Source organism: Hippoglossus hippoglossus, chromosome 20, assembly GCF_009819705.1.
Source record: "Hippoglossus hippoglossus isolate fHipHip1 chromosome 20, fHipHip1.pri, whole genome shotgun sequence".
Lineage (NCBI taxonomy): Eukaryota > Metazoa > Chordata > Actinopteri > Pleuronectiformes > Pleuronectidae > Hippoglossus > Hippoglossus hippoglossus.
Genome location: NC_047170.1, coordinates 19,325,261 through 19,346,008, shown reverse-complemented (window position 1 = coordinate 19,346,008; position 20,748 = coordinate 19,325,261). Strand labels below are relative to the sequence as shown.

Below are 20,748 nucleotides of genomic sequence, written 5' to 3'. Positions count from 1 at the left end.
TTGTTAACGCAACAAACATCTCAGGAAAACCTTGAGGCATTTTCTTCACATTTGGTACAAACGTTCACTTGGACTCACCCATGTAGACTGAAACTCCACTGGATGGCAGGCACACAACCACCGGGTGGTCGTTTTTGTTTTGTCCGCCACTGAGTGAAGCAAAGACAACTAGTGACAGATGCCGGTTTTGATGAAATCGACTCCGTCTTACAGGACTACAGGTTTGGATTCCACATCGTTTCTGTTCTTACAAGTGTGTCACAGAATAAAAGGCCGACAGACTCTTCAGTGATGGATTTGTTTCTCCAGAGTTTCAGGGTGTTTATTTTTTTCCCTGTTTGCTCGGTCGTCATCGCCCAAAATGGAATTTCACACCTTAACGTGAGACCACACAGACACAAAGAACTGAAGAGAAGAAATAAACTCCCGAAGTGACGTTTAACTCAACTCATACACCACCTGCTGGTGGGAAAAATACAACTGTGTGTGTGTGTGTGTTTCCTGCTTCTTTCTCTCCTCTCTGGCTTCCTCTTTGTTTTAGTATTTTTCCTCTTTCTAAGTTTGTTACTTCCTCCTTTTCTTTGTCATCTTATTTTCTTCCTTGATGTTTATTTTCATCCTCTCTGCCTGTGATTCCGTGTCTCACATGCAGCCGTCTGGGAGCCAAAGCACGAACCACATAAGGGAGGATGTTTAGTTTTTGGCTTTTCAGTAAGAGCTTTATCTGGTGATTTATGTGTGTGTGTGTGTGTGTGTGTGTGTGTGTGTGTGTGTGTGTGTGTGTGTGTGTGTGTGTGTGTGTGTGTGTGTGTGTGTGTGTGTGTGTGTGTGTGTGTGTGTGTGTGTGTGTGTGTGTGTGTGTGTGTGTGTGTGTGTGTGTCTCTCCAGTGCGTGACCGGGTCAGGACAAAGATGGAGAGGGACATCCTGGTGGAGGTCAACCATCCCTTCATTGTAAAACTGCACTACGGTGAGTCAGACAGTAACAGACCTGCCTGATGAGTCACCAGCTCCACACCAGCCAATCAGAGCGCATCGCTCCTGGCAGAGAAACTGTTCAATAAACAGGGAACTTCTCAGATCTCGTCTGAATTCACCTTCTGCCTCTTCCCTCCCTCAGCATTTCAGACGGAGGGGAAGCTCTACTTGATCCTGGATTTTCTCCGAGGAGGAGATCTCTTCACTCGTCTCTCTAAGGAGGTAAAACCCGACAGTTCACTTCAGGGTTAGTTCCTGTGTCTGTGTCATGTGGGATTCGCCACTGCCCCGCCCCCTTTAGCAGGCTAACAGTCGAGAATTGAACTTTATATCACTGACGCAGCTTGTTATGTGTTGTCTTTGTTAACGAGGACGTGGAAACGTTTAATGTGACAGATTCAATGCAACAAAGCTTAGTATGGAGTAAGGTAATAAAGTATATTCAAAAAGTAGACTGACCCTGTGTGTGTGTGTGTGTGTGTGTGTGTGTGTGTGTTACAGGTAATGTTCACAGAGGAGGATGTAAAGTTCTACTTGGCTGAACTCGCTCTGGCACTCGATCACCTTCACGGCCTCGGCATCATTTACAGAGACCTCAAACCTGAGAAGTAGGCACACACACACACACACACACACACACACACACACACACACACACACACACACACACACACACACACACACAGTACTCTGTTTCCTTGCAGATATTTCCTTCAGAATAAACAAAGTATTTGTGTCTTTCAGCATCCTGCTCGACGAGGAAGGACACATCAAACTGACTGGTGCGTAATATTGCACCTATATGTGTATTTTATGTGTTTCTCGGCCTGGGTGTGTGTGTGTCTCTGTGTGTGTGTGTGTGTGTGTGCGTGTGCGTGTTCTCCTGTCATTGCTGTGTGTTTACTCAGTATGTTTTTGCTGCTGCCGTTAATTACGATAACGTCTATGTCGCTGATTTCTCTGTGTGTGTTCAGACTTTGGCCTCAGCAAGGAGTCAATCGACCACGAGAACAAAGCCTACTCCTTCTGTGGGACGGTGGAGTACATGGCTCCTGAGGTGGTGAACAGGCGAGGACACACGCACAGCGCCGACTGGTGGTCATACGGCGTGCTGATGGTGAGGGAACAATGTCATGTTGCTGACTGGGTTTTTCTGATAAACCACGTGATTACAGCAAAGTAGAATCAATCTCTCCAAATACCTTGTTTTATAGAATTCTGATTTGCTGTCACATAAGTTGAAATAAAAAACAGCAAATCCTCAAAATCTAAAAATCTGTAGCAACTATTGTCCTCGAAAGAAAAGATTCCAAACACAGGCTTAAGATTAGCTTTGGCTCCTACAATCCCAGCCTCTGCACCTGCTGTGCAGTGACACATCACTAATATCTTTGACACTGGTAAAGTTCACACTTGCTGCCTTCCTCACATCTTCATCTCACCTGTGTGAGGAGAACATATTCATGCAGGTGACGTCTGATTCAAATATCAACAGTTTGACTTATGCAGCAGATAAAACACCCGACAGAAGGTTGTTGAGACGTGAGTGGATCGTTTCAGACGTGTTCTCAAACCTGAACTAAAAGACGAGTTAGTATCGAATTTACATGAAGATTAACATTACACACTTTATAAACTGTATTGTTTTAATGAGTCAGCTCGTTTAACCTGAACTAATATACACACTTTATACACTGCATGTTAGGGAAATATATGTATATTATATGCAGAGATATTTATGTATTTATGCCTAATGTCCATCTTTGGACCGAACGTGGCAGTGATACATCAGCATTCAATGAATTTGTCAACAAAATGAAATTCTTCTTCTCCATTTCTTCTCTGTCATATTTATTTATAGTCTGTCTTTGCAGCAGGAGCGTTGCAGAAATATAAACCTCTGACCGCTGGTGGTGAATTGTTTTCCTTTTAGTTTGAGATGCTGACGGGAACGCTGCCGTTTCAAGGCAAAGACCGGAAAGAGACGATGACCATGATCCTCAAGTAAGACACTTTATACCGTCTGCAAACTCCTATCCAATCACCAGCTAACAGCTTTTATTACAGCGCAGTGTACATCTGAGAGGAGGCAGGCACAGACAGTATCAGAGAGAGGGAGACGACTTCCCTCCTCTGTCCACAGAGTCAGCCCGGGGGGGAAGTGAAGGATTTATAACAGAGGAGATAAAGTGCAGCACTCAGGAGGAAGAGGAGGAGGAGGAGGAGGAGGAGGGCACGGGCAGAGCAGAGGAGGGACAAGAGAAATGGACTCAAGTCTCAAGTATGCTGATAGCAGTTTATAACGCTGGGGGAGGAGACGGAGGAAGATGAGGAGGGAGGAAAAGCTAAGAAGTGAAAAAACTAATCACAGGAAGTATTAACCCCTCCTGTTTCCTCTGTCGTCTCTTTCACCCACAGTGTCACTGTGCAGACTGCCGAGTGTTTCCTGTGTGTGTGACACACTATCCTCTCGTCTCAATATGCAATGTGGACATTTGATGACAGTTGCAATTCACAGCAGTTAATCTGTTTTTTTAATAAAAATTCCCGGTCGTCTCTTCTCTTCTTCTTCTTCTACAGGGCAAAGTTGGGGATGCCACAGTTTCTGAGCTCGGAAGCTCAGAGTCTCCTCAGGAACCTTTTCAAACGGAACCCGGCCAACAGATTAGGTAAAGACGTCCATTTGGCCTCTGATTTAATCGATGAAGTCGCTCAGCATCTGAACAAATTTAGAGTATGAGTCAAATGCAGAGTTTCCATCCTCCTCCAGATAAAGACATGGGGGAGGAAGTAGATTTCCATCCTCTCCATTTTCTCTCAAAATAACCCTTTCATCTAAAGCCCGCTGCGTCTCATTGGTCAGTTTGTTCCTCTGCCCCTTTACCTGATTGACGTGTCACAAGTAGCTGCAGCCCAATCAGAAGTTCTCCTTATTTATACCAAAAAAACGTGTTTGTAGCTCTGTAACTTTGTTTTTACTAGTTCTGACCTTTTGGTTGTCAAATAAATGTTTTGTTTCTGATTTAGGGTTTATTATTGTCTGGCATTCACTCAATTAATGGGAGGTTTATCTGCTGTTGAAAATATTCCCTGACAAATCCACTATTTCCTCCTGTTTGTTAAAAATCTAAATATTTAGTCGGAGCTCAATGATGATGTGACTAATCAGAACCTTGGAGTCACCCTGCCCCCTGCTGGTGTGTGCTGTACTGCACTGACAGCTCGTGATGAAGATGAAGATGAAGATGATGATGATGTGTTTATTTGTGTTCCAGGAGCTGGACCAGACGGAGTGGAGGAGATCAAGAGGCATCAGTTCTTCATCACCATCGACTGGAACGTCAGTGTTGAGATAAAACAACATTCACGTTTTCTTTTTATCGTTTTGTCTCAACTTTGTGTTTCATCTTCCTCTCGCCTCAGAAACTGTACCGCAGAGAGATCCCGCCTCCTTTCAAACCGGCGTCAGGACGACCTGATGACACGTTCTATTTCGATCCAGAGTTCACAGCTAAAACACCCAGAGGTACAGACTGTCACTCCTCCTCCTCCTCCTCCTCCTCCTCCTCCTCCTGAGCTCAACTACGGTAAAGTCTGATTTCATTGAGCGACGAGGATTTACAGCTGTTCGTGTGTCCGTCTCAGATTCTCCGGGGATTCCTCCCAGTGCCAACGCCCATCAGCTGTTCAGAGGATTCAGTTTTGTGGCTATAACAGAGGAGGAAACACAACCACTACCTAATGCTATAGTTCAGGTACAAACTCACACTGACACACTGTATTTAACACTGTTTGAACACCAAGGTCAAATGTCCTCTTTCCAAGGAGAGGAGATAGTTGGCAGCACAGTGCGAAGGTTTCTCTGAAGTCTCAGCTTTTTAACTTGCAACCACAGAAGGTAACTGCGTCTTTGCATGTAGCAGCTGCACAGAAGCACGTCCCAGTTCTCAGACGCCTACGAGATCAAGGAGGACATCGGCGTCGGCTCATACTCCATCTGCAAACGCTGCGTACACAAAGGAACCGGCATGGAGTACGCCGTCAAGGTAAAACACCACCGTCTGCAGCACGGCGCCTCGAGTCCCGCTCTCCAGCGCCGTAAAACACCGTCTGTTCCCGTTGCAGATCATCAACAAGGTCAAGAGAGACCCGACGGAGGAGGTGGAGATCCTGCTGAGATACGGACAACACCCCAACATCATCACCCTGAAGGACGTGAGTCACGCTGAACGGGAAATTGAGCTTTAAAGAAACAGTGGCATTAAAGTCAGAGCAGCATCTTATTGTGAAAATCTTCTTTACTGTTCTTTACTTTTAATCTCTCGTATCAGAGAATTGTTTTAAATTCCTCTTTGTTTTATGACACTTGGAGGTTAGTAGTAGTTAGAGCTTTAAACTGAGTCTTCCCGTGTCTGTTGCATCGACTATTAAACTGTCAAGTGCAAGAAAATGGCATTAAAAGATTTTTAGAACGTTTTGTAGTAATTTTAACTTAATTTAGTTTTTTGGAATATTTAATATGAAACCATATTTTCTTATGGCACTGACAAATAGACTCAAACAATCCGCTGATAATTTCAATGATTAATCAGTTTATCCTTTGGTTGATAAAAATGTGAAAGTTTTTTTCCTCAAACTAAGGTAAATAAAAGAGCTGATAATCATTATACTTATCTTAAAGTTGTTGTTTTTTTATTCCCACTCTCTGATGTGCTGCATCCGATTATTATATTGTTTCATCCGAATTGAACCGAGTTAAGAGACTCACAGAACACTTCAGTGACTCAGCTGCTGTGACTCATGTGTCTCCGTGCGGCAGGTGTATGACGACGGCCGCTCCGTGTTTCTGGTGACGGAGCTGATGAAAGGAGGCGAGCTGCTGGATAAAATCCTCCGACAGAAGTTTTTCTCTGAGAGAGAAGCCAGCGCTGTTCTCTACACCATCACCAAGACGCTGGAGTACCTGCACGTCCAGGGGGTACGACTCTGCTTCCTGGTTTACCACGTGTTCAAAGAACAGTAAAGCAAAGAGATGAAGGGAAACGTGGACACTTAGTGCTGTTAATTAGAATTTAAGTGATTTAGAAAAGCAAGCAAAGTAAGAAATGAAACAGAATCTGTTTGTCTCTAACTTTAAACCCCTCCACACCCTCGTCTTCCTGTGTTTGCAGGTGGTGCACAGAGACCTGAAGCCCAGTAACATCCTGTACGTGGACGAGAGCGGGAACGCCGAGTCCATCAGGATCTGCGACTTCGGTTTCGCCAAACAGCTGAGAGCGGAGAACGGGCTGCTCATGACGCCGTGTTACACTGCCAACTTTGTCGCGCCAGAGGTAAGTCGCTGTGTCGACAGAGAACTCAACACACTGCAACACAAGCAAACAGAAAAAACAACATGTGCAACAAACACAAACGTGTTGTCGTCAAGATGGAAAAGAGGAATTTGTTTAAATATGAATTGTATTTACACTTTTTCTGTCTTTGTGGCAGGTGTTGAAGAAGCAGGGTTACGATGCAGCCTGTGACATCTGGAGTCTCGGAGTCCTGCTCTACACGATGTTAACAGGGTTTGTGTTAACACATGTAATCGCTTTATCCGTCGCTAGCGGAGTGGCACCTTCTGATAAATTCGGGGTTTGCCGGGGCAGATGTATCGTCTCCTGAAGAGTCTTATTGATGTTCAGTAGAAATCTGTGTCTCAAAGACATGAAAACCACACGAGTCTAAATTGTCCCGCGTCTTTCTCCAGCTTCACTCCGTTTGCCAACGGCCCCGAGGACACACCGGAGGAGATCCTGGCTCGTATCGGCAGCGGAAAGTTCTCACTCAGTGGAGGATACTGGACATCTGTGTCTTCTGAGGCTAAGGTGTGGACGCCCCCCCATTGCTGGACTGTACAATCAGACAAAGACACAATAAATTGGACAAACTTTCTCCTCAGCTGCAGATACTGATGAATTTAACAGAGTAAACTAAACCAATCACATTTTCTGCTTGAACAAGTTCCAGCTCAAGTTTCTGTAAATAAAGTTTGTTTAAAGTTAAACTTCACAATCAAACAATTACTTTTGGATTTTCTCTTTTTAATCAAAATGCATATGATGAAGTTACAGGTTGTTTTGCAGTGATATTCTTGTGACCTCTTTTCTTTTTGCTCCAGTCACGTACTCTAACCTCTACACTGTAATCGCTCTGTGACCTCTGACCCCTGACCTCTGACCCCTCAGGATCTGGTGTCCAAGATGCTGCACGTGGACCCTCACCAGCGGCTGACGGCAGGTCAGGTCCTCAGACACCCCTGGGTGACGCACAGAGACCAGCTGCCTAAGTACACCCTCAACAGGCAGGACGCACCGCACCTCGTCAAGGTGATGCACTGGTTTCCTCTCTCATTCCCAGTCCTCCCCCTGAACGTCTGCTCTCTGTAACTCTGGTGAGAGGGTTCGATCCCCTGTGGGAAGAACTGACTGAGAGTCGCAGCTTCAACTGTCGGACGTCGTTACAAACCAGCGTTTATCTCCAATATTCAGAGCGGAAATAATTTGACTTTAAAGTCACTGTGACGCCACTAAAAGATGAATAATGGCCGTTTCTCTCTCTCCTCCCTCCAGGGGGCGATGGCAGCCACCTACTCGGCCCTCAACAGGAACGTCCCTCCGGTCCTGGAGCCGGTGGGCTGCTCCACTCTGGCGCAGCGGAGGGGCATGAAGAAGATCACCTCCACCGCTCTGTGACCTTTACACCCCCCCCCCTCCCCACACACCTACTCCCATCAACTCTGACCTCGATCTGACCTCTGCCGGACAAACCCCCGACCACCACCACCACCACCACCCCCCTCCCTCCTGTCCGGCGGTACAGACTACTGATGGACCAGGGAACCGCTGACGCCAAATAGGAGCCCTCCCCCTCCTCCCCTCCACTTCCTGTCCTGCACCTTAAGGGACTCTCCTGATTGGATCATCTGCTGTCTCACTGTAAAGTCCCAGCTTCTCCCATCGACAGCCGGACTGAGCTGCAGCGACAAACCGGTCGACTCCTTCCCGCCGCCGAGGCCGAGTCCTCCGGCGGCGTTTTTGCTTTGGACAATCACAGCTGCCTCGTGAACCCGAGACGCGTCAGGAAAATGAAAGTACTGTATTTATTTACTTCAAAACTAGTTGGGATCTGAACATAGGAACATTATAATCTAATGTATGCATTTAAAGAGCCAGATCATCGTCTTCAAACTGGCGTCATGTCGTGCGTAGCTGTAGATTTACACCTCAAGTCGCCTCTGAGATGACGGCGTCTGCAGAGGACCGAGGGGGTGACTGAGGGCGGGAGGCAGATTCATGTTGAAGTCTCATTGAAACGAGTCCGAGCACAAGATGAACAGTCACGAGCAGATTCTGCCTTTTTTAGCTTCACTTTAAAGCTACACAAGGCGCAAAAATATTCTTGGACGCCCCCTGGTGGCCACATATTTAAATTGTATGCACTCCATTAAAATTATGCAAAGTAACGGCAGTAAAAACAATTTTTTGGGTGAAAGAACTATTAATATTCTGCTCTGTTCCGACACCTGGGAGAGGAAATTAGTTCACGCAAAAACATTGAGAATCTTAAGTATCTTTCATGATGATGAATCTGTGAAGGAGTCGTGTTTTTGCAGCGAGCTCGTCCCTCGTGCAGCTTTAACACGTCAGTATATTTGAATTATCTTTTACAGCTTGAGGCTTCAACTCGACGCCTGACGGGTGAAAAGTTAGAAAACGTGCGCGAGTTAGTTCTTTTTTTCCTTCTCACAAAACAACCAACCGCTGGAGCGAGAACAGTCGAGCCCGGACGACCTCCTGCACGAGCCGCCTGATCCTCGCTGTTCGGTGCAGCCGACAGGGAACGGAACTGTAAATACAAACTCGTCGAGTTACTCAGGTTTCTATGAATCAAGACGATGCATTTTTATATATCTCTGAGGAGGAGGAGGAGGGAGGTGGACGTACAGAGCACAGACGTGGGTGATGGGAGAGAGACTTTTATCAGAGATGCTGGAGAATCATGAGAAGAATTAAATTCCAAAACCCGATTGATGCATTTTGTCTTTATGGACGTCTTCAATCTCCACCCTTCATCCCCAGACACACGGATGATGATGAAGATGAGGGTGATGACGTGTCATGGCTGAGATGGAGAGAATCATGTGTCAGCTGAACCCTTTAAAAACTCACCTGTGTAACAGAAAAACAATTCAGGCTTCAGATCCATATATTAACATGTTTAAAGGGTTCGTTCACCCAAACTACTGAAGAGAGGAAACTTTCACATCAAGCTGTTAATGTTTTATTCGTAGTTTGGGTGAACTGGTCCTTTAAGTTGGACTTGTAGAAGGCCTGCTGTTGGAGGCGACCTCCAGCTGATCAGGGCGTCGTGTTTCTGCAGTGTGAAGTAAACTCGACGAGCGGACTGAAGACAACGAGCACTTCAAAATACAAACTCATGTTCAGGCGACTGATCAGAATCTGATTCTTCCGCTGCTCGAGTCAACATCAAGGGATTAAACGTCTGATTTGATTTTCTACATCATATGAAATATATAAATGTTGGTCTTTGCCTCGTCGGTCGATGAGCAGCTCTGGGATAAAGGAATGTAAAAGGAATGATTTTTTTTTTTCTGTAAACGGGAACAGCTTTCTCTTTTCTTCTTCTGTTTTCTGCTCCTGTCAGAGACGCGTTCGGCCCTGCTGCTAAGCCAGCTCTCTGTTTTTGTACCTGCAGCGAGAGTTGGACTTTCTATTAAAAACAATAAAAGAATAATCAGCAGATGACGCGAACTGACTCTTATTGATCACTTCAGTTTACTGGAGCTTTGTGAGAAACACATACATCTGTTTCTATCTTCAGCTCCGAGTCGACTTCATCAAAGTTTATTTTATATCACAGAGATGTTATTGTCACTATTTACACACTTCATTGTGTTGTAGATTTAATTTGAACTCAATTTAAAACTCCCATTTTATCATAATAAAATTACATTATTATAAAAATGTACAATTATATTTTATAAGCAAATTAATTAGAATAAATCTGAACTGAGACTTTGATGTGACAGGTTCTTCCTGTTTGCTTTAATCGTCTTCTGAACCAGATTCCACCTGTGGTAGATCGAGGGGATTGGACCACACCAGTGAATTTAAGGTCCGACACGTCGCACTGCCCGTCAGGACGGAAACCAGCAGGTCGATCATGAAACTGATTCCTGACTCTTGTGCAAGTTTATTTTCTTCATAAAAAACACGTGTGCGACAATCATAAAACAAACCAGTAAAACAAGTGCTGTCGTTCAGGGTTTCAGGTCAGAGTCCCAGTGGAGAAACGAACACGAGGCTAAAAGTCAGTGGTTTTCCCTTTAATTACATTACATGAGAAAACTTCATATAAGAAATAAAATAAAAGGCGAAAGTGTTCAAAATGATGAAACACTGAAAGAAAACAACCTGCTGATTCTAGCCCCTTCGACTTTAATCTTCAACAGAAACTCGTCAAATCATCTGAAGAGCTTTAAAGGAAAAGCTTTTATTCTCATACTTTTTACTACGTTTACTAAAGATATTAGTGTTTTTAATACCAGTGACGGCAAAAATAATGTTTGAACTCATAAAACAAGTCTATTGTGTGAGGAAACAGCAGGAAAATGTCTGGAAACTTCACAGTGAGCGAGTGGACGTGTCCCTCTGACAAACAGGAAGTGACTGCGCTGGTGCTTCTACAAACACTGACACAAGTAAACGTGGAATCTGCAGCGTCAGAAGTCCGAGTCGTCTGTTGCCGAGTTATCTGTGTTGGTGAAGTCCTCGAGTGTCGGCCGGGGCTGCTGCTGCTGCTTCTTCTTCTGGTGGTTTCTGATGTGCACGCTCAGACCCCTCTCCGTCATCTCGTAGATCTGACACTGGGCGCAGTGGAACGGCGACACTCCCACGTGCCTGAACTGATCGGCGAGGTACGTCATGATTGTCTTGAAGCCTCTGTTACAGATGTTGCAGCGAGGGATGGCGCCCGGGTGCTCCTTCTCCAGGTGTCTCTTCAGGCCCAACCTCGACCCTTTGTACCCCGTCGTCTCTGATCCTGTTTTATTTTCTGTCGCCTCCGAGCAGAGGGTGCAGGTGAAGACAGCGTCCTGGTTGGCGTGGCGCCGCGTGTGAGCATCAAAGTCGACCTGACTGCGAACCGTTTGCTTGCAGGACATGCAGAAGAACTTCTTCCTGCCCTCCATCAGGTGCATTTGTTTTAAATGAATGGCCAGACCTGACGCCCTCTTGAAGAGTCTTTTGGGCGGCGGGCACAGCGTGCACACCAGCTGTTCTTTACCCGACTCCCTCACGTCGCTGTCGTCCTCTCCGAGCTCCAACGCGCTCTTACTGCTCACAGCTCCCTCCTCTTTCACCTCCTCTTCTGTTCTCATCTTCCTCTTCTGATTCACCATCTGTCTCGGCCTGGATGACAACCGAGTTTTGGACGTCATCGCTAAAGGAGCTGTGGCGTTTTCTTTGACCACTGGATGTTTGACTGGCCGTTTAGCCGAGAGCGATCTATCTACAGACATGGTGAACTGGTAGCTGTCCCCCTCCTCCTCTGGATTTGAATATTCAATGACGTAGACGCTGTCCTCCTCCTCCTCCTCCTCCGCCTCCTCCTCCGCAGGTATCGAGTACTCCACCTCGTAGTAGTCCGCTGCTTCGCCTTTAACCTTTCCCCCGACGTCAGACGGCTCCTCTGCAATGTGAGTGTCGTCTATTCTCACCACGTTGATCTGGTCCATCCCGCCAGATCCGTCCCAGTTCCTGTTTCCTGCCACGACTGAAGAGGACGTCGCTTTCCCTGCGGCTCCGCCTCCGACCAGCGAAGACATCTGACACGAGAAATCAAAAATGAATCTTTACCTTGAGGGGATTTAACAAACTGCACATGTGACACCTTCTCTTCTTCATCCTCGTGAAGAAGAGGAGGGAGAAACGATAACTCTTCTTTCTGTGTGATTACATTCACCTGTTATCAGCTCGGTTGTTTTTACATTGAGTAGAAAAACATCTGCAGCAATATAAGCTCATAAAGCTTGAACATTACTTAACAATGACTTATGTGCAGTAAGGATGTGTTTTATTAGTAGAAAATGTTCTGTACATAACGGTCCTGTCCTCCACAGCTCGTGTTCAGCTCAGTTTCTAAACTCTATTAGAACATTATGTAGAAAAACACATGAAATAAAGCTTATGTTCTTTTATTATAATTCAACCGGAGCTTTGAAAGACACGGATCGTCTGGATTCGTTAAATTAAATTAAACCTTTAGAAAACTGTTGTTTCCATGAGAACCGGTTTAACGCTTCCTGTGAAGAAGAAGAATTCATATTTTGAATATGAAGTTTGATTCAGAGCAGGTGAAACGATGCAGAACATTTCAAATCACAGGTGAAGATGTAAACACTCACTGTGGTCGAGCAGCCGTCAGATATATAACCTCATATATCACATATAACCTCGTATGATATAGAAACAGTCTACGAGTCAGACATCAGCTCAACACCCCGGAAGAGAAGCGGCCGGACTTCCGGTCCATGGCATCTTCCGCTGCGGGACAGAGCGCCCTCTGGCGGCGGGGAGGAGAGTGTTCAAGTGACCGGGACTAAATACTGTGAATGAGCCAGTTTTATATATATATATATAATTATCTATATATAAAAACAATAACATCTAATTTTCATCCGTCTATAATCCATAGTCTGTACAAAAAATATATAATTTTAATCTACCTGTATAATCTCAATTTCTGTTCATTTTACCCATTCAGTTTCTTTCCTTTATTGATTATACATTAATAAAAGTCTCGTCTAATAATAATAATGATAATAATAACAATAACTGTAGTGGCTATTTGTCCAAAGGATGTTTCTGTCAAATTAAACTTAACCAAAAGCCACTGAGGCACCAGTTGAGTTCAGGCAATTAAAGACGTCCATTGTCCACACTGAGTTCACGGTTGGGTAGATTTATTTTAACGTTCAGAAACAAAGATATACACGTGCTTCTCCTCGTGCTCTGGTAAAAAAACCATTTCCCCTTTCTGGTGCTTCCCCTCATTAACACACCTGCTACCTTTACTGTGAATCCTACCTGGTCTAATGCCTAGTGTCTTAAAATATCAATGCAAAAATAACAAATAATATTAATCAAAATATATCAAACTAATGAAATTGCTCCTACACTCCAGCCCCTAATTGTTGGGCCATTGTGCCACAACCATTTCGAGTTACTCCACAATACGTACATTTTCACCAGGCCCTGATGCGCCCGCACAGTTTGGTGAATTGTTGAGTCTGTTCAAGCCGTCAAAGAAGCCGTCAGCTTTGCTTTGACCTCATTGTGTCTCTCCTGAAGTTTTCTCCAGTGCGTCTGTAAACTCTGTAGCCTGTAGAGTCTTCTTTGTTTCGCAGAGCTGGATATTGAGGTCAGCACTGGAACTCTTCTCCTGTACCAGCGATTCAAAGAGCTCAGGATTTAGCAGATTCTCTTTCTCCTGTCTGAGTTCTGATTCCCACTCACCTCCTCACTGGGCTCCTGACACTCATCGTACAGAAAGAACATTTCTTTCATCTTCTGCAGTTCTTGTCGGCTCTTCTCTTCATTCTCCTTTGCCCTCAGCTATGCAAGGTACAGTGGAAAGTGATCAGCTGTTGGTCATTATGGTATTTTCCTTGACTTACTGCACCGTTGAGTTGAGTTGTTCAGGTGATTGCTCTGAATATGTTGACCCTTTGATACACAAGCTATGCAAACACCTTCTAATGCACAACATGGGTAAACAATGACCCGTATTCATGTCCTGTGTTGAAGATGAGTCGTCTATGTCATCATAGGGGCCTTCTTCATGTAGGAGAGCTGGATTCTAAGGCTCACCCACAACTCCATCTTGAGCCTGTAGAACATAGTCTAGTTCCTCAGCATCAGAATGGAGACCAACAATTGCTTCCTCATTTTCCTGATCTTCATACAGCATCTTTATGACCATCTCCAACTGTAAGTCTGAAATGATTGTGACCAGACTAACACTCTGGATAAAGAAAATCAAAAGCATGTTTTCAAATGCACATCATTCAGTATATTACGTATATACTGTTATATTTTGAGTTTTATGTCGTTGATCTAGCCATGGTTAGCGAGTCAGAAAAGAAGCTAGCTAGCTAACAGCTAGTTAGTATTGTACATATTTGTCTGTCTCACTAGTAATGGATTGTAAAATAAGACTTACATGCATCAGCTGTGTGAAATGAATGGCAGGTGTTCTATAGTGAATAAAAGTGATGTAGAAATACAAAATGTACGTTAGTTTATAAAGTAAGACAGGAAACGGGGAACTAGAGGTTTGTGGTGATCAAACACAAGATATGTATTCTAAGCATTCATTCAATATCTGGTTTGTCTCTGTTAACCAACCCCGTTTCAATAAAGCAGCGGCAGTTTGAACGTGGCGGAGCGCATGCGCAGAGCGGTCCGTGTGAATTAGCGGTAGCTAGCTGGATCAGTTTCTCTCTGTCGGTTTAAACTCTTCCTCTTGTTTCGGTTCTGTGGGATTCACGTGAACCGCGTCCGGGAACATGCCCAAGAATAAAGGTAAGGCCCGCGCGCGTGTTCGTGTGTGTCGGTGTGAGCGCGTGCGCGTGTTTCTCCGGAGCTCTGATTGTGTCGATCCCGCGGCGGACACACGCAGTGAAAACGTGACACCGAGCGGCTAAAGCTAGTTAGCACCGCGGCCAGAGTCGTTCACCGCGCTCTAACCCGGGTCTGTCCGAGCTACACCGAACCAACACGTGGTTAGTCCGGCTGAGTTAGTAGTCAGGTTAGAGTTAACCCACTTACTAATGAACTCTGTAGCTCCTCGTCAGTGTAGCTCCCACAGCTAGCACGCTACTACTAGCTAGCTGCTAGTTAAACCCCACCCCGGTCCGGCCCGGGACATTTTTATTTATCCTAAGTTCACCCGAGATAACAGCGGTGACCGGGTAACCGGGTTAGTTCGAGGCCGCTGGGTCTTTGTCAGTGTCCATGTGACGTGACGTCTCTTTCACGCGAGACCCATGAGCAAGGCAACGTTGTCTTATCGGCTAACCTCATTCAAACAGGTGATGCTAACCGTGCGGCGGCTCTAGATCCATGACAAGTAGATCCGCTGCTCTAGTTACTGACTTGTGGTCCGCGGAGTCGAACCCATGACAATGAATGAGTGAATGTGCAGCCTGAGCTCAAATCCCCGTGTCTGTGTTTACAGGTAAAGGAGGAAAGAATCGGCGACGTGGAAAGAACGAGAATGAGTCTGAGAAGAGGGAGCTGGTGTTCAAGGAGGACGGACAGGGTGAGTCCCGGTTCAGAGTCTGCTGTGACTCCAGAGATCCACCACTTCCGGTCTTTAGTCCGTCTAAAACCCACGAGAATCCCTTCTTTGGATTCGGTCCGAAGACCCTCACACGGGTCACTGTAGGACATCTGGTAGTCACCGTGGCTCCAGATGAGGTTAATCATCTCGTATCTAAAGGGACCAGGTCTGAAAGGCCCAGGAGGTCGTTTCAAAACACCTTTAGTCTGCAGGTATCTCAAGAACCACGTGTCTCACCATCCCTGTGACTTAATATTCAGTCTATTACAGCATTAAAACACATTTTAATTCGTTTCCCATGAGTCACAATGTTTTTTTTCAAACATTGCTTGTTTAACCTTTTAGAGAAACGAACCGTGACCCGTGTCTGGAATGAATCCTGATGCACGAGCAGCACAAACTGGGCTGATGGTGATCATATTATTATATTGTTTGCATTCCTGTACTCGGGTATAAGCAGACAGAAGTTCTGGTCTGTAATTAAACGGTGGTGAAAAATTTGGAAAAAGCATTCAGACGTGTACATCTGATTAGAGATGTAAACTGTGTGTGAACCAACTGACAATTTGGAGGCAACAATTTTGGCAATTAATTAATTTTGAGCACTAGAAGCACAAACACCTTCTTTTGTTCATCTTCTCAAACGGGAATATGTTGGATTGAGTGTGAACCAAGTGTCTTTGGGTTTGTGACTGAGTCGCACCAAACCAGCTGTTACCTGGTTCTATCGTTCTCTAACCTCTTACAGCCTGAACATCGAGCAGTTCATCAAGTGAGAAGTGTTATTTATAAAGCACGTTTCATACAGAGGTAGATTCAAGGTGTTGTACAGGGACATGAGAAACAGACAGAATTAAGAGACATCGCATTAAAACCAAAAAGAACAGTTTTACACAGAGATTCAAAAAAGAGCCCAAAAAATGGGTCAGGAGATTAAGAGGCAAAAAATAATACAAATAAATCGGTTTGAATTAAAAAAAAGTTGAAATAAGTCAAATAATAAAGTACAATGATGGTATGACTGTAGATTTTTTAAAGAAGTTCAGTTTAAGGCACTTGTGAATGAAATTATCGATCTGGATTTAAAAGTTACCCTGGATGGAGACTGTCAGACAGTTGGTTTCAGGTCTGTGCTGCAGAGAGGAACAAAAACTGATCAGACCGTTTGACCTCCAGTGGAAACGGCTCCACCAGCGCTGAGTGCTGCTGAAGTCCCTGCGAGTGGGGACATGAGCCCAGTGCGGAGACGTCATTGAGACAAATTTATAACCAAGAGAAGAAGAAAAACGAGATGCTGCTGTTTCATTTTTATTACAATTTAAACTTGAACTTATCAAAAGGTGTTTTAAAATCAGAATATTTGCAAAAACAAGACGATATGATCGTAGAAGACGTCAAACATTATTGATATGTTGCCTCGGTGCTAATCTTGTTTTGTGCAGCATGCATGTCATGTGAATAAAAAAAAATCTATTCTAAGACCAGAATAATGATGTTTCCACTCGTTTCGAACCCAAAGGCTCCTCCTCTCTGTTTTGGCCTCTTTTCTGTTGAGCTGTAACAGTAGAACCTTCCTCCTCAGAACGCAGTGAACTGTAACTCCAGTTAGAGAATAGAAATAATAAATTCAATTTCAATGACTATAAACTTCATGGGAAACTCAATTTCTTATTCTATCTGTATTGATGACTCGTTCATTCCTAAATTAACCACCCAGCGTGTTCAAGAGTAGGACATGATGTATTACTTCTCTGTGTTGTTGTTGGATCTGAAACATCTGCAAGAATCTCCCGATGTTGTATTTGTTTGTTGGAGCGACTGGAAGAGATCATGGTGTTGACTGAAGCATCCCCTGCTCTCTGGTGTCTTTCAGAATACGCTCAGGTGATTAAAATGTTGGGGAACGGACGACTGGAGGCCATGTGCTTCGATGGCACCAAGCGGCTTTGCCACATCAGAGGAAAACTCCGGAAAAAGGTAGGAAGGTCCCGAGCAATCCTCGCACCTTTTCCCCAGCAGCACACAGGAAACCCCCGGACATAATGCTGAATCAGCGTGGCCTCAATGGCCAGTAAGCCGCCATTAATGTGGCAGCGTGGCCTCAATTGTGTGTGTGTGGAGGTCACAAAGTGCAGTGTGTTGTTGTACAGCACAAGGTGTAATCTTTGCGTTGCTTTGTTTTTCTCCAGGTTTGGATTAACACGTCAGATATCATCCTGGTCGGACTGAGAGATTATCAGGTGTGTTGGTCACTGACGACGCAGAACAGACGCTGTACTGACCCTCGCACATCACAAATACAGCCTGTGTTCATGGGACTTAAACGTCTGTTTGTACAAATCAAAGTGTTGGTCTGTTCGTAGATCGTACCTGGGTCTAGATTTGCTTTCATGGCATTTAAACTACTGTTCACACTCCACTGCTGAATCTGTTTTATTTTGGAATGTCACATTGAAGCACTTCTTTAAATTGTCTTTGTCTCGTGATTTGCACGGTTTTGTACCTCGTTTGTATTTTTAACCATATTCTAATGTTGTTTAGCTTTTCGTTTATTATCAGGACAAATGTAGGTCTTAAAAAAAATGACTGATTCCCTTATTTAAATGCATGAGAAGTTATTAAAAGCTCAGAAATGTATTTACAACTATCTTTAATATATTTTTGAGCCTGCCATTCACAGTAGTGGTACTTATTAAATGTTGTATATGACTTTTAAAAATCCTACATGGACTTAAAATAAATGAGCCAATCATCAAGCCAATGTGGGTGAAAGATAAAGATGTGGATCTGTGAGCATCAGACTTTGTCCACCAAGTCGTTTCCTACTCACATGATGCGATGGTTTAATGGGTCAAACCAGTTGAAAGCTTTTTGGGTATTTGCCTCAGAACTTTGCTCTGTTTGTAGAATCTGTAAAACAAGTTGCCCTCGGCCTCCGTCTCTAACCACAACTTGTGTTTCAGGACACTAAAGCTGACGTCATCCTGAAGTACACTGCAGAAGAGGCTCGTAGTTTGAAAGCCTACGGAGAGCTGCCGGAGCACGGTGAGTCCAACACACCCGCACCACTGGATCCACTGCGCCTGGATCCATCCATTCACCACCGGGAAACAAGACTGGAGATTGTTTTTAAACGTCCTCTCTGAACGTCCTCAGTCCAGATCAGTTAGCTCGTAGTTTAATTCTTTCAGGTTGAGGAGCTGTGAAGTAACAGATGCAGTAACTGACTCCTAACAGCAGAGGTCATCCTCTAACGTGCAGCAGCTTCACTCTGGCTGTTTTCTCATCCTTGTCTTTTCTCTCACAGCCAAAATCAACGAGACAGATCCGTATGGGCAAGGAGACGATGACGAGGTTCTGTTCGACGACATTGGAAATGATGATGAGGAGGTTGATGAGGTGAGTCCCGTTACATTTATTCAATATTTTATTAAATAATAAAGAATAGTAATATATTATAATAATAATAATCATTTGGGCAAAACAAATTTGTAATGACTTCACTTTAAATATCTTATCTTAATATTTAAATGATCACAAACGATTAATCTATGATAAATATGTAGCCACAGCTCAACTCAAACACAATAAAAGCCACAGAACCTGCTTTAGTGTTTCAAAATAAACACAAACTATGATAATGTTCCAATAATTTCTTTTTAAATCCCAATAAATTAAAAATGCAGAACCTAACTTAAAGTAATTGTGTTTGTGCTCTTTTCCTTCCAGATCTAAAGACCCGCTGCTCGAGGGGGAAGGTGGGATTTTACTAGAGATGCTCCCATTGGGATATTTTGAGCCGAAACACCGCACCAATAATTATTATTTTTTCTTAAGATCAGCCTCTGCCAATCCAGCACAGTTTATTAACACAGTATGTTTCGATTTACCCCAGGTTGTTTACCATCAGCAGACGTCTTTGTTGTTTGAAGAACTTTAAGTGCATTTCACAGAGGGGGGGGGGCATCAGTTCTTAGATGTAGTTGTTTTGAATGAAGAAGAGATGCTGCTTCAGTTCTCACCCGTAGCAACTGGAGGGCGCTGCAGCGGGCGACCTGCTCCCTGATGACGATGCAGTAATTCATTCCGTTGGACTGTAGAATCAGAGCAGGCTGATCGCCAGCCTCATGTTCGGGGAGAATATCTGGAGCATTGCTAGATTTTTACCTTTTTGCTTCTCACGTCAACAGAAAATCTCATTCTCGTAGTAGTAGTTCTTTTTTTCCCTTTTGTAGCCGAAACACTCGCTCCCTGTCGACACCATGACTGCAAAGTATCTCACACCGAATGCGTCATCTTTTAAAAATGTATTTATATTCATTTCACATTATGTGGAATTTAGCATCAAGTACAGAATCTCTGGATTCGTCAATAAAAAGACAGAACTATTACGTGTTTTTCTTCTTTCTGCAGTCTGTCATTGAAGCTGTCGCCTGTTAGACAAGTTCATAAAGTCCAAGACAGTTTGAAGGCTGTTTAATTATATGAGAAAGATAATATGGTTTTTCATTTTGTTGACCTAATATTCCACCGACAACGGATCACAGTCAACGAGTTGCTTGTTTTGAATTGAGCCTCGGCCGAATGAAGGCAAAGAAAAGAAGCAAATGTAAAAAGACTCAAATGTATTTTTCTGTTGTTTCCCTTGTTCGTGATTCTGTCTCTTTTTATCTTTTATTTTTTCCTCTAATGTTCTGACCTCTTCGCTGCTCGCTCTGCGGCTGCAACACAAAGTGAAGCTCGGCCAATCGGCAGCTCTCTCACTTTAGAGCAGCGGTTCCCAAACTCTTCACCACAGATACACACCAGTAAAACCTCACAGCTGTGCCGTCTGTCTTACTTCGTCTCTTAACCTCTGGCAAATTGATTATATATACAGTATATTATATATCTTCTTCTTCTCCCCCTCTGGAAACCTCCCCATGTTCCCAGAGGGGGCCCAGCACCTCGGTTTGGGAACCACTGCTCTAGACCACATGGGGCCTGTTGCTGTTGTAACTCTGAATTAAAAATAATTGTACTATGATGTTTGAAGGCTGGTTTCCAATAAAGATCTTAACTCGGCCGAGCTGGCAAAAGTGTTTTTTAGCTGCCTGACGCACGTCGCTGTGCCGCCGCTCTGACGGTGGCGCGCTGCAGCTAAAAGAGCTGCAGCTCTGGAGTTCCCTCGACCTTCATCCGGGGCCACAGGTTGTTTCATGACTAACGACAGGTCTGACCTCATCAACAGAAGAGATACAAACCTCGAGTGAGAGTCAGACCAGCTGATGTGTCCGTAGCTCTGTTCCTCTCCTGACTTCCCATAATATTCTTATTTTCAGGACTTTGAGTCTGAAGATGATCAGTCCCCACAATCATGAGAAAA

General features: G+C 44.3%; 3 protein-coding genes across 6 annotated transcripts in view; 2 read left to right on the top strand and 1 right to left on the bottom strand.

Annotated features, from left to right (window-relative positions):
- The window catches only part of rps6ka3b (ribosomal protein S6 kinase, polypeptide 3b), a 35,884-nt gene extending 27,180 nt beyond the window's left edge, over positions 1–8,704 (top strand). For 3 of the 4 annotated variants that reach the window (XM_034571711.1, XM_034571710.1, XM_034571713.1), the window contains 18 exons: positions 889–969; positions 1,120–1,199; positions 1,479–1,585; positions 1,722–1,759; positions 1,952–2,094; positions 2,911–2,981; positions 3,558–3,646; positions 4,253–4,317; positions 4,401–4,503; positions 4,623–4,732; positions 4,898–5,023; positions 5,103–5,192; positions 5,797–5,955; positions 6,149–6,310; positions 6,468–6,544; positions 6,727–6,844; positions 7,205–7,345; positions 7,589–8,704. In XM_034571711.1, coding sequence (XP_034427602.1) covers positions 889–969; positions 1,120–1,199; positions 1,479–1,585; positions 1,722–1,759; positions 1,952–2,094; positions 2,911–2,981; positions 3,558–3,646; positions 4,253–4,317; positions 4,401–4,503; positions 4,623–4,732; positions 4,898–5,023; positions 5,103–5,192; positions 5,797–5,955; positions 6,149–6,310; positions 6,468–6,544; positions 6,727–6,844; positions 7,205–7,345; positions 7,589–7,711 — 1,883 coding nt within the window. In that variant the 3' untranslated portion in view covers positions 7,712–8,704. The remainder of the gene's footprint in view (positions 1–888; positions 970–1,119; positions 1,200–1,478; positions 1,586–1,721; positions 1,760–1,951; positions 2,095–2,910; positions 2,982–3,557; positions 3,647–4,252; positions 4,318–4,400; positions 4,504–4,622; positions 4,733–4,897; positions 5,024–5,102; positions 5,193–5,796; positions 5,956–6,148; positions 6,311–6,467; positions 6,545–6,726; positions 6,845–7,204; positions 7,346–7,588) is intronic. The other variant, XM_034571712.1, reaches the window with a different exon arrangement.
- Positions 8,705–10,516: 1,812 nt separating this feature from the next.
- On the bottom strand, positions 10,517–11,956 carry si:dkey-226l10.6 (zinc finger protein Gfi-1b). Its single transcript, XM_034571752.1, has 2 exons — positions 11,931–11,956; positions 10,517–11,865 (listed from the first exon to the last, which is right to left on the bottom strand). The coding sequence occupies exon 2, from the start codon at positions 11,863–11,865 to the stop codon at positions 10,762–10,764; it is 1,104 nt and encodes a 367-aa protein (XP_034427643.1). The 5' UTR covers positions 11,931–11,956; the 3' UTR covers positions 10,517–10,761.
- A 2,515-nt stretch (positions 11,957–14,471) lies between these two features.
- Positions 14,472–20,447, top strand: eif1axb (eukaryotic translation initiation factor 1A X-linked b). The gene is made up of 7 exons (XM_034571770.1): positions 14,472–14,623; positions 15,279–15,362; positions 17,257–17,360; positions 17,573–17,623; positions 18,347–18,428; positions 18,691–18,782; positions 19,113–20,447. Exons 1-7 carry the CDS (start codon positions 14,608–14,610, stop codon positions 19,116–19,118), a joined length of 435 nt encoding a protein of 144 aa, XP_034427661.1. The 5' UTR covers positions 14,472–14,607; the 3' UTR covers positions 19,119–20,447.
- The last annotated feature ends 301 nt before the right edge of the window (positions 20,448–20,748 follow it).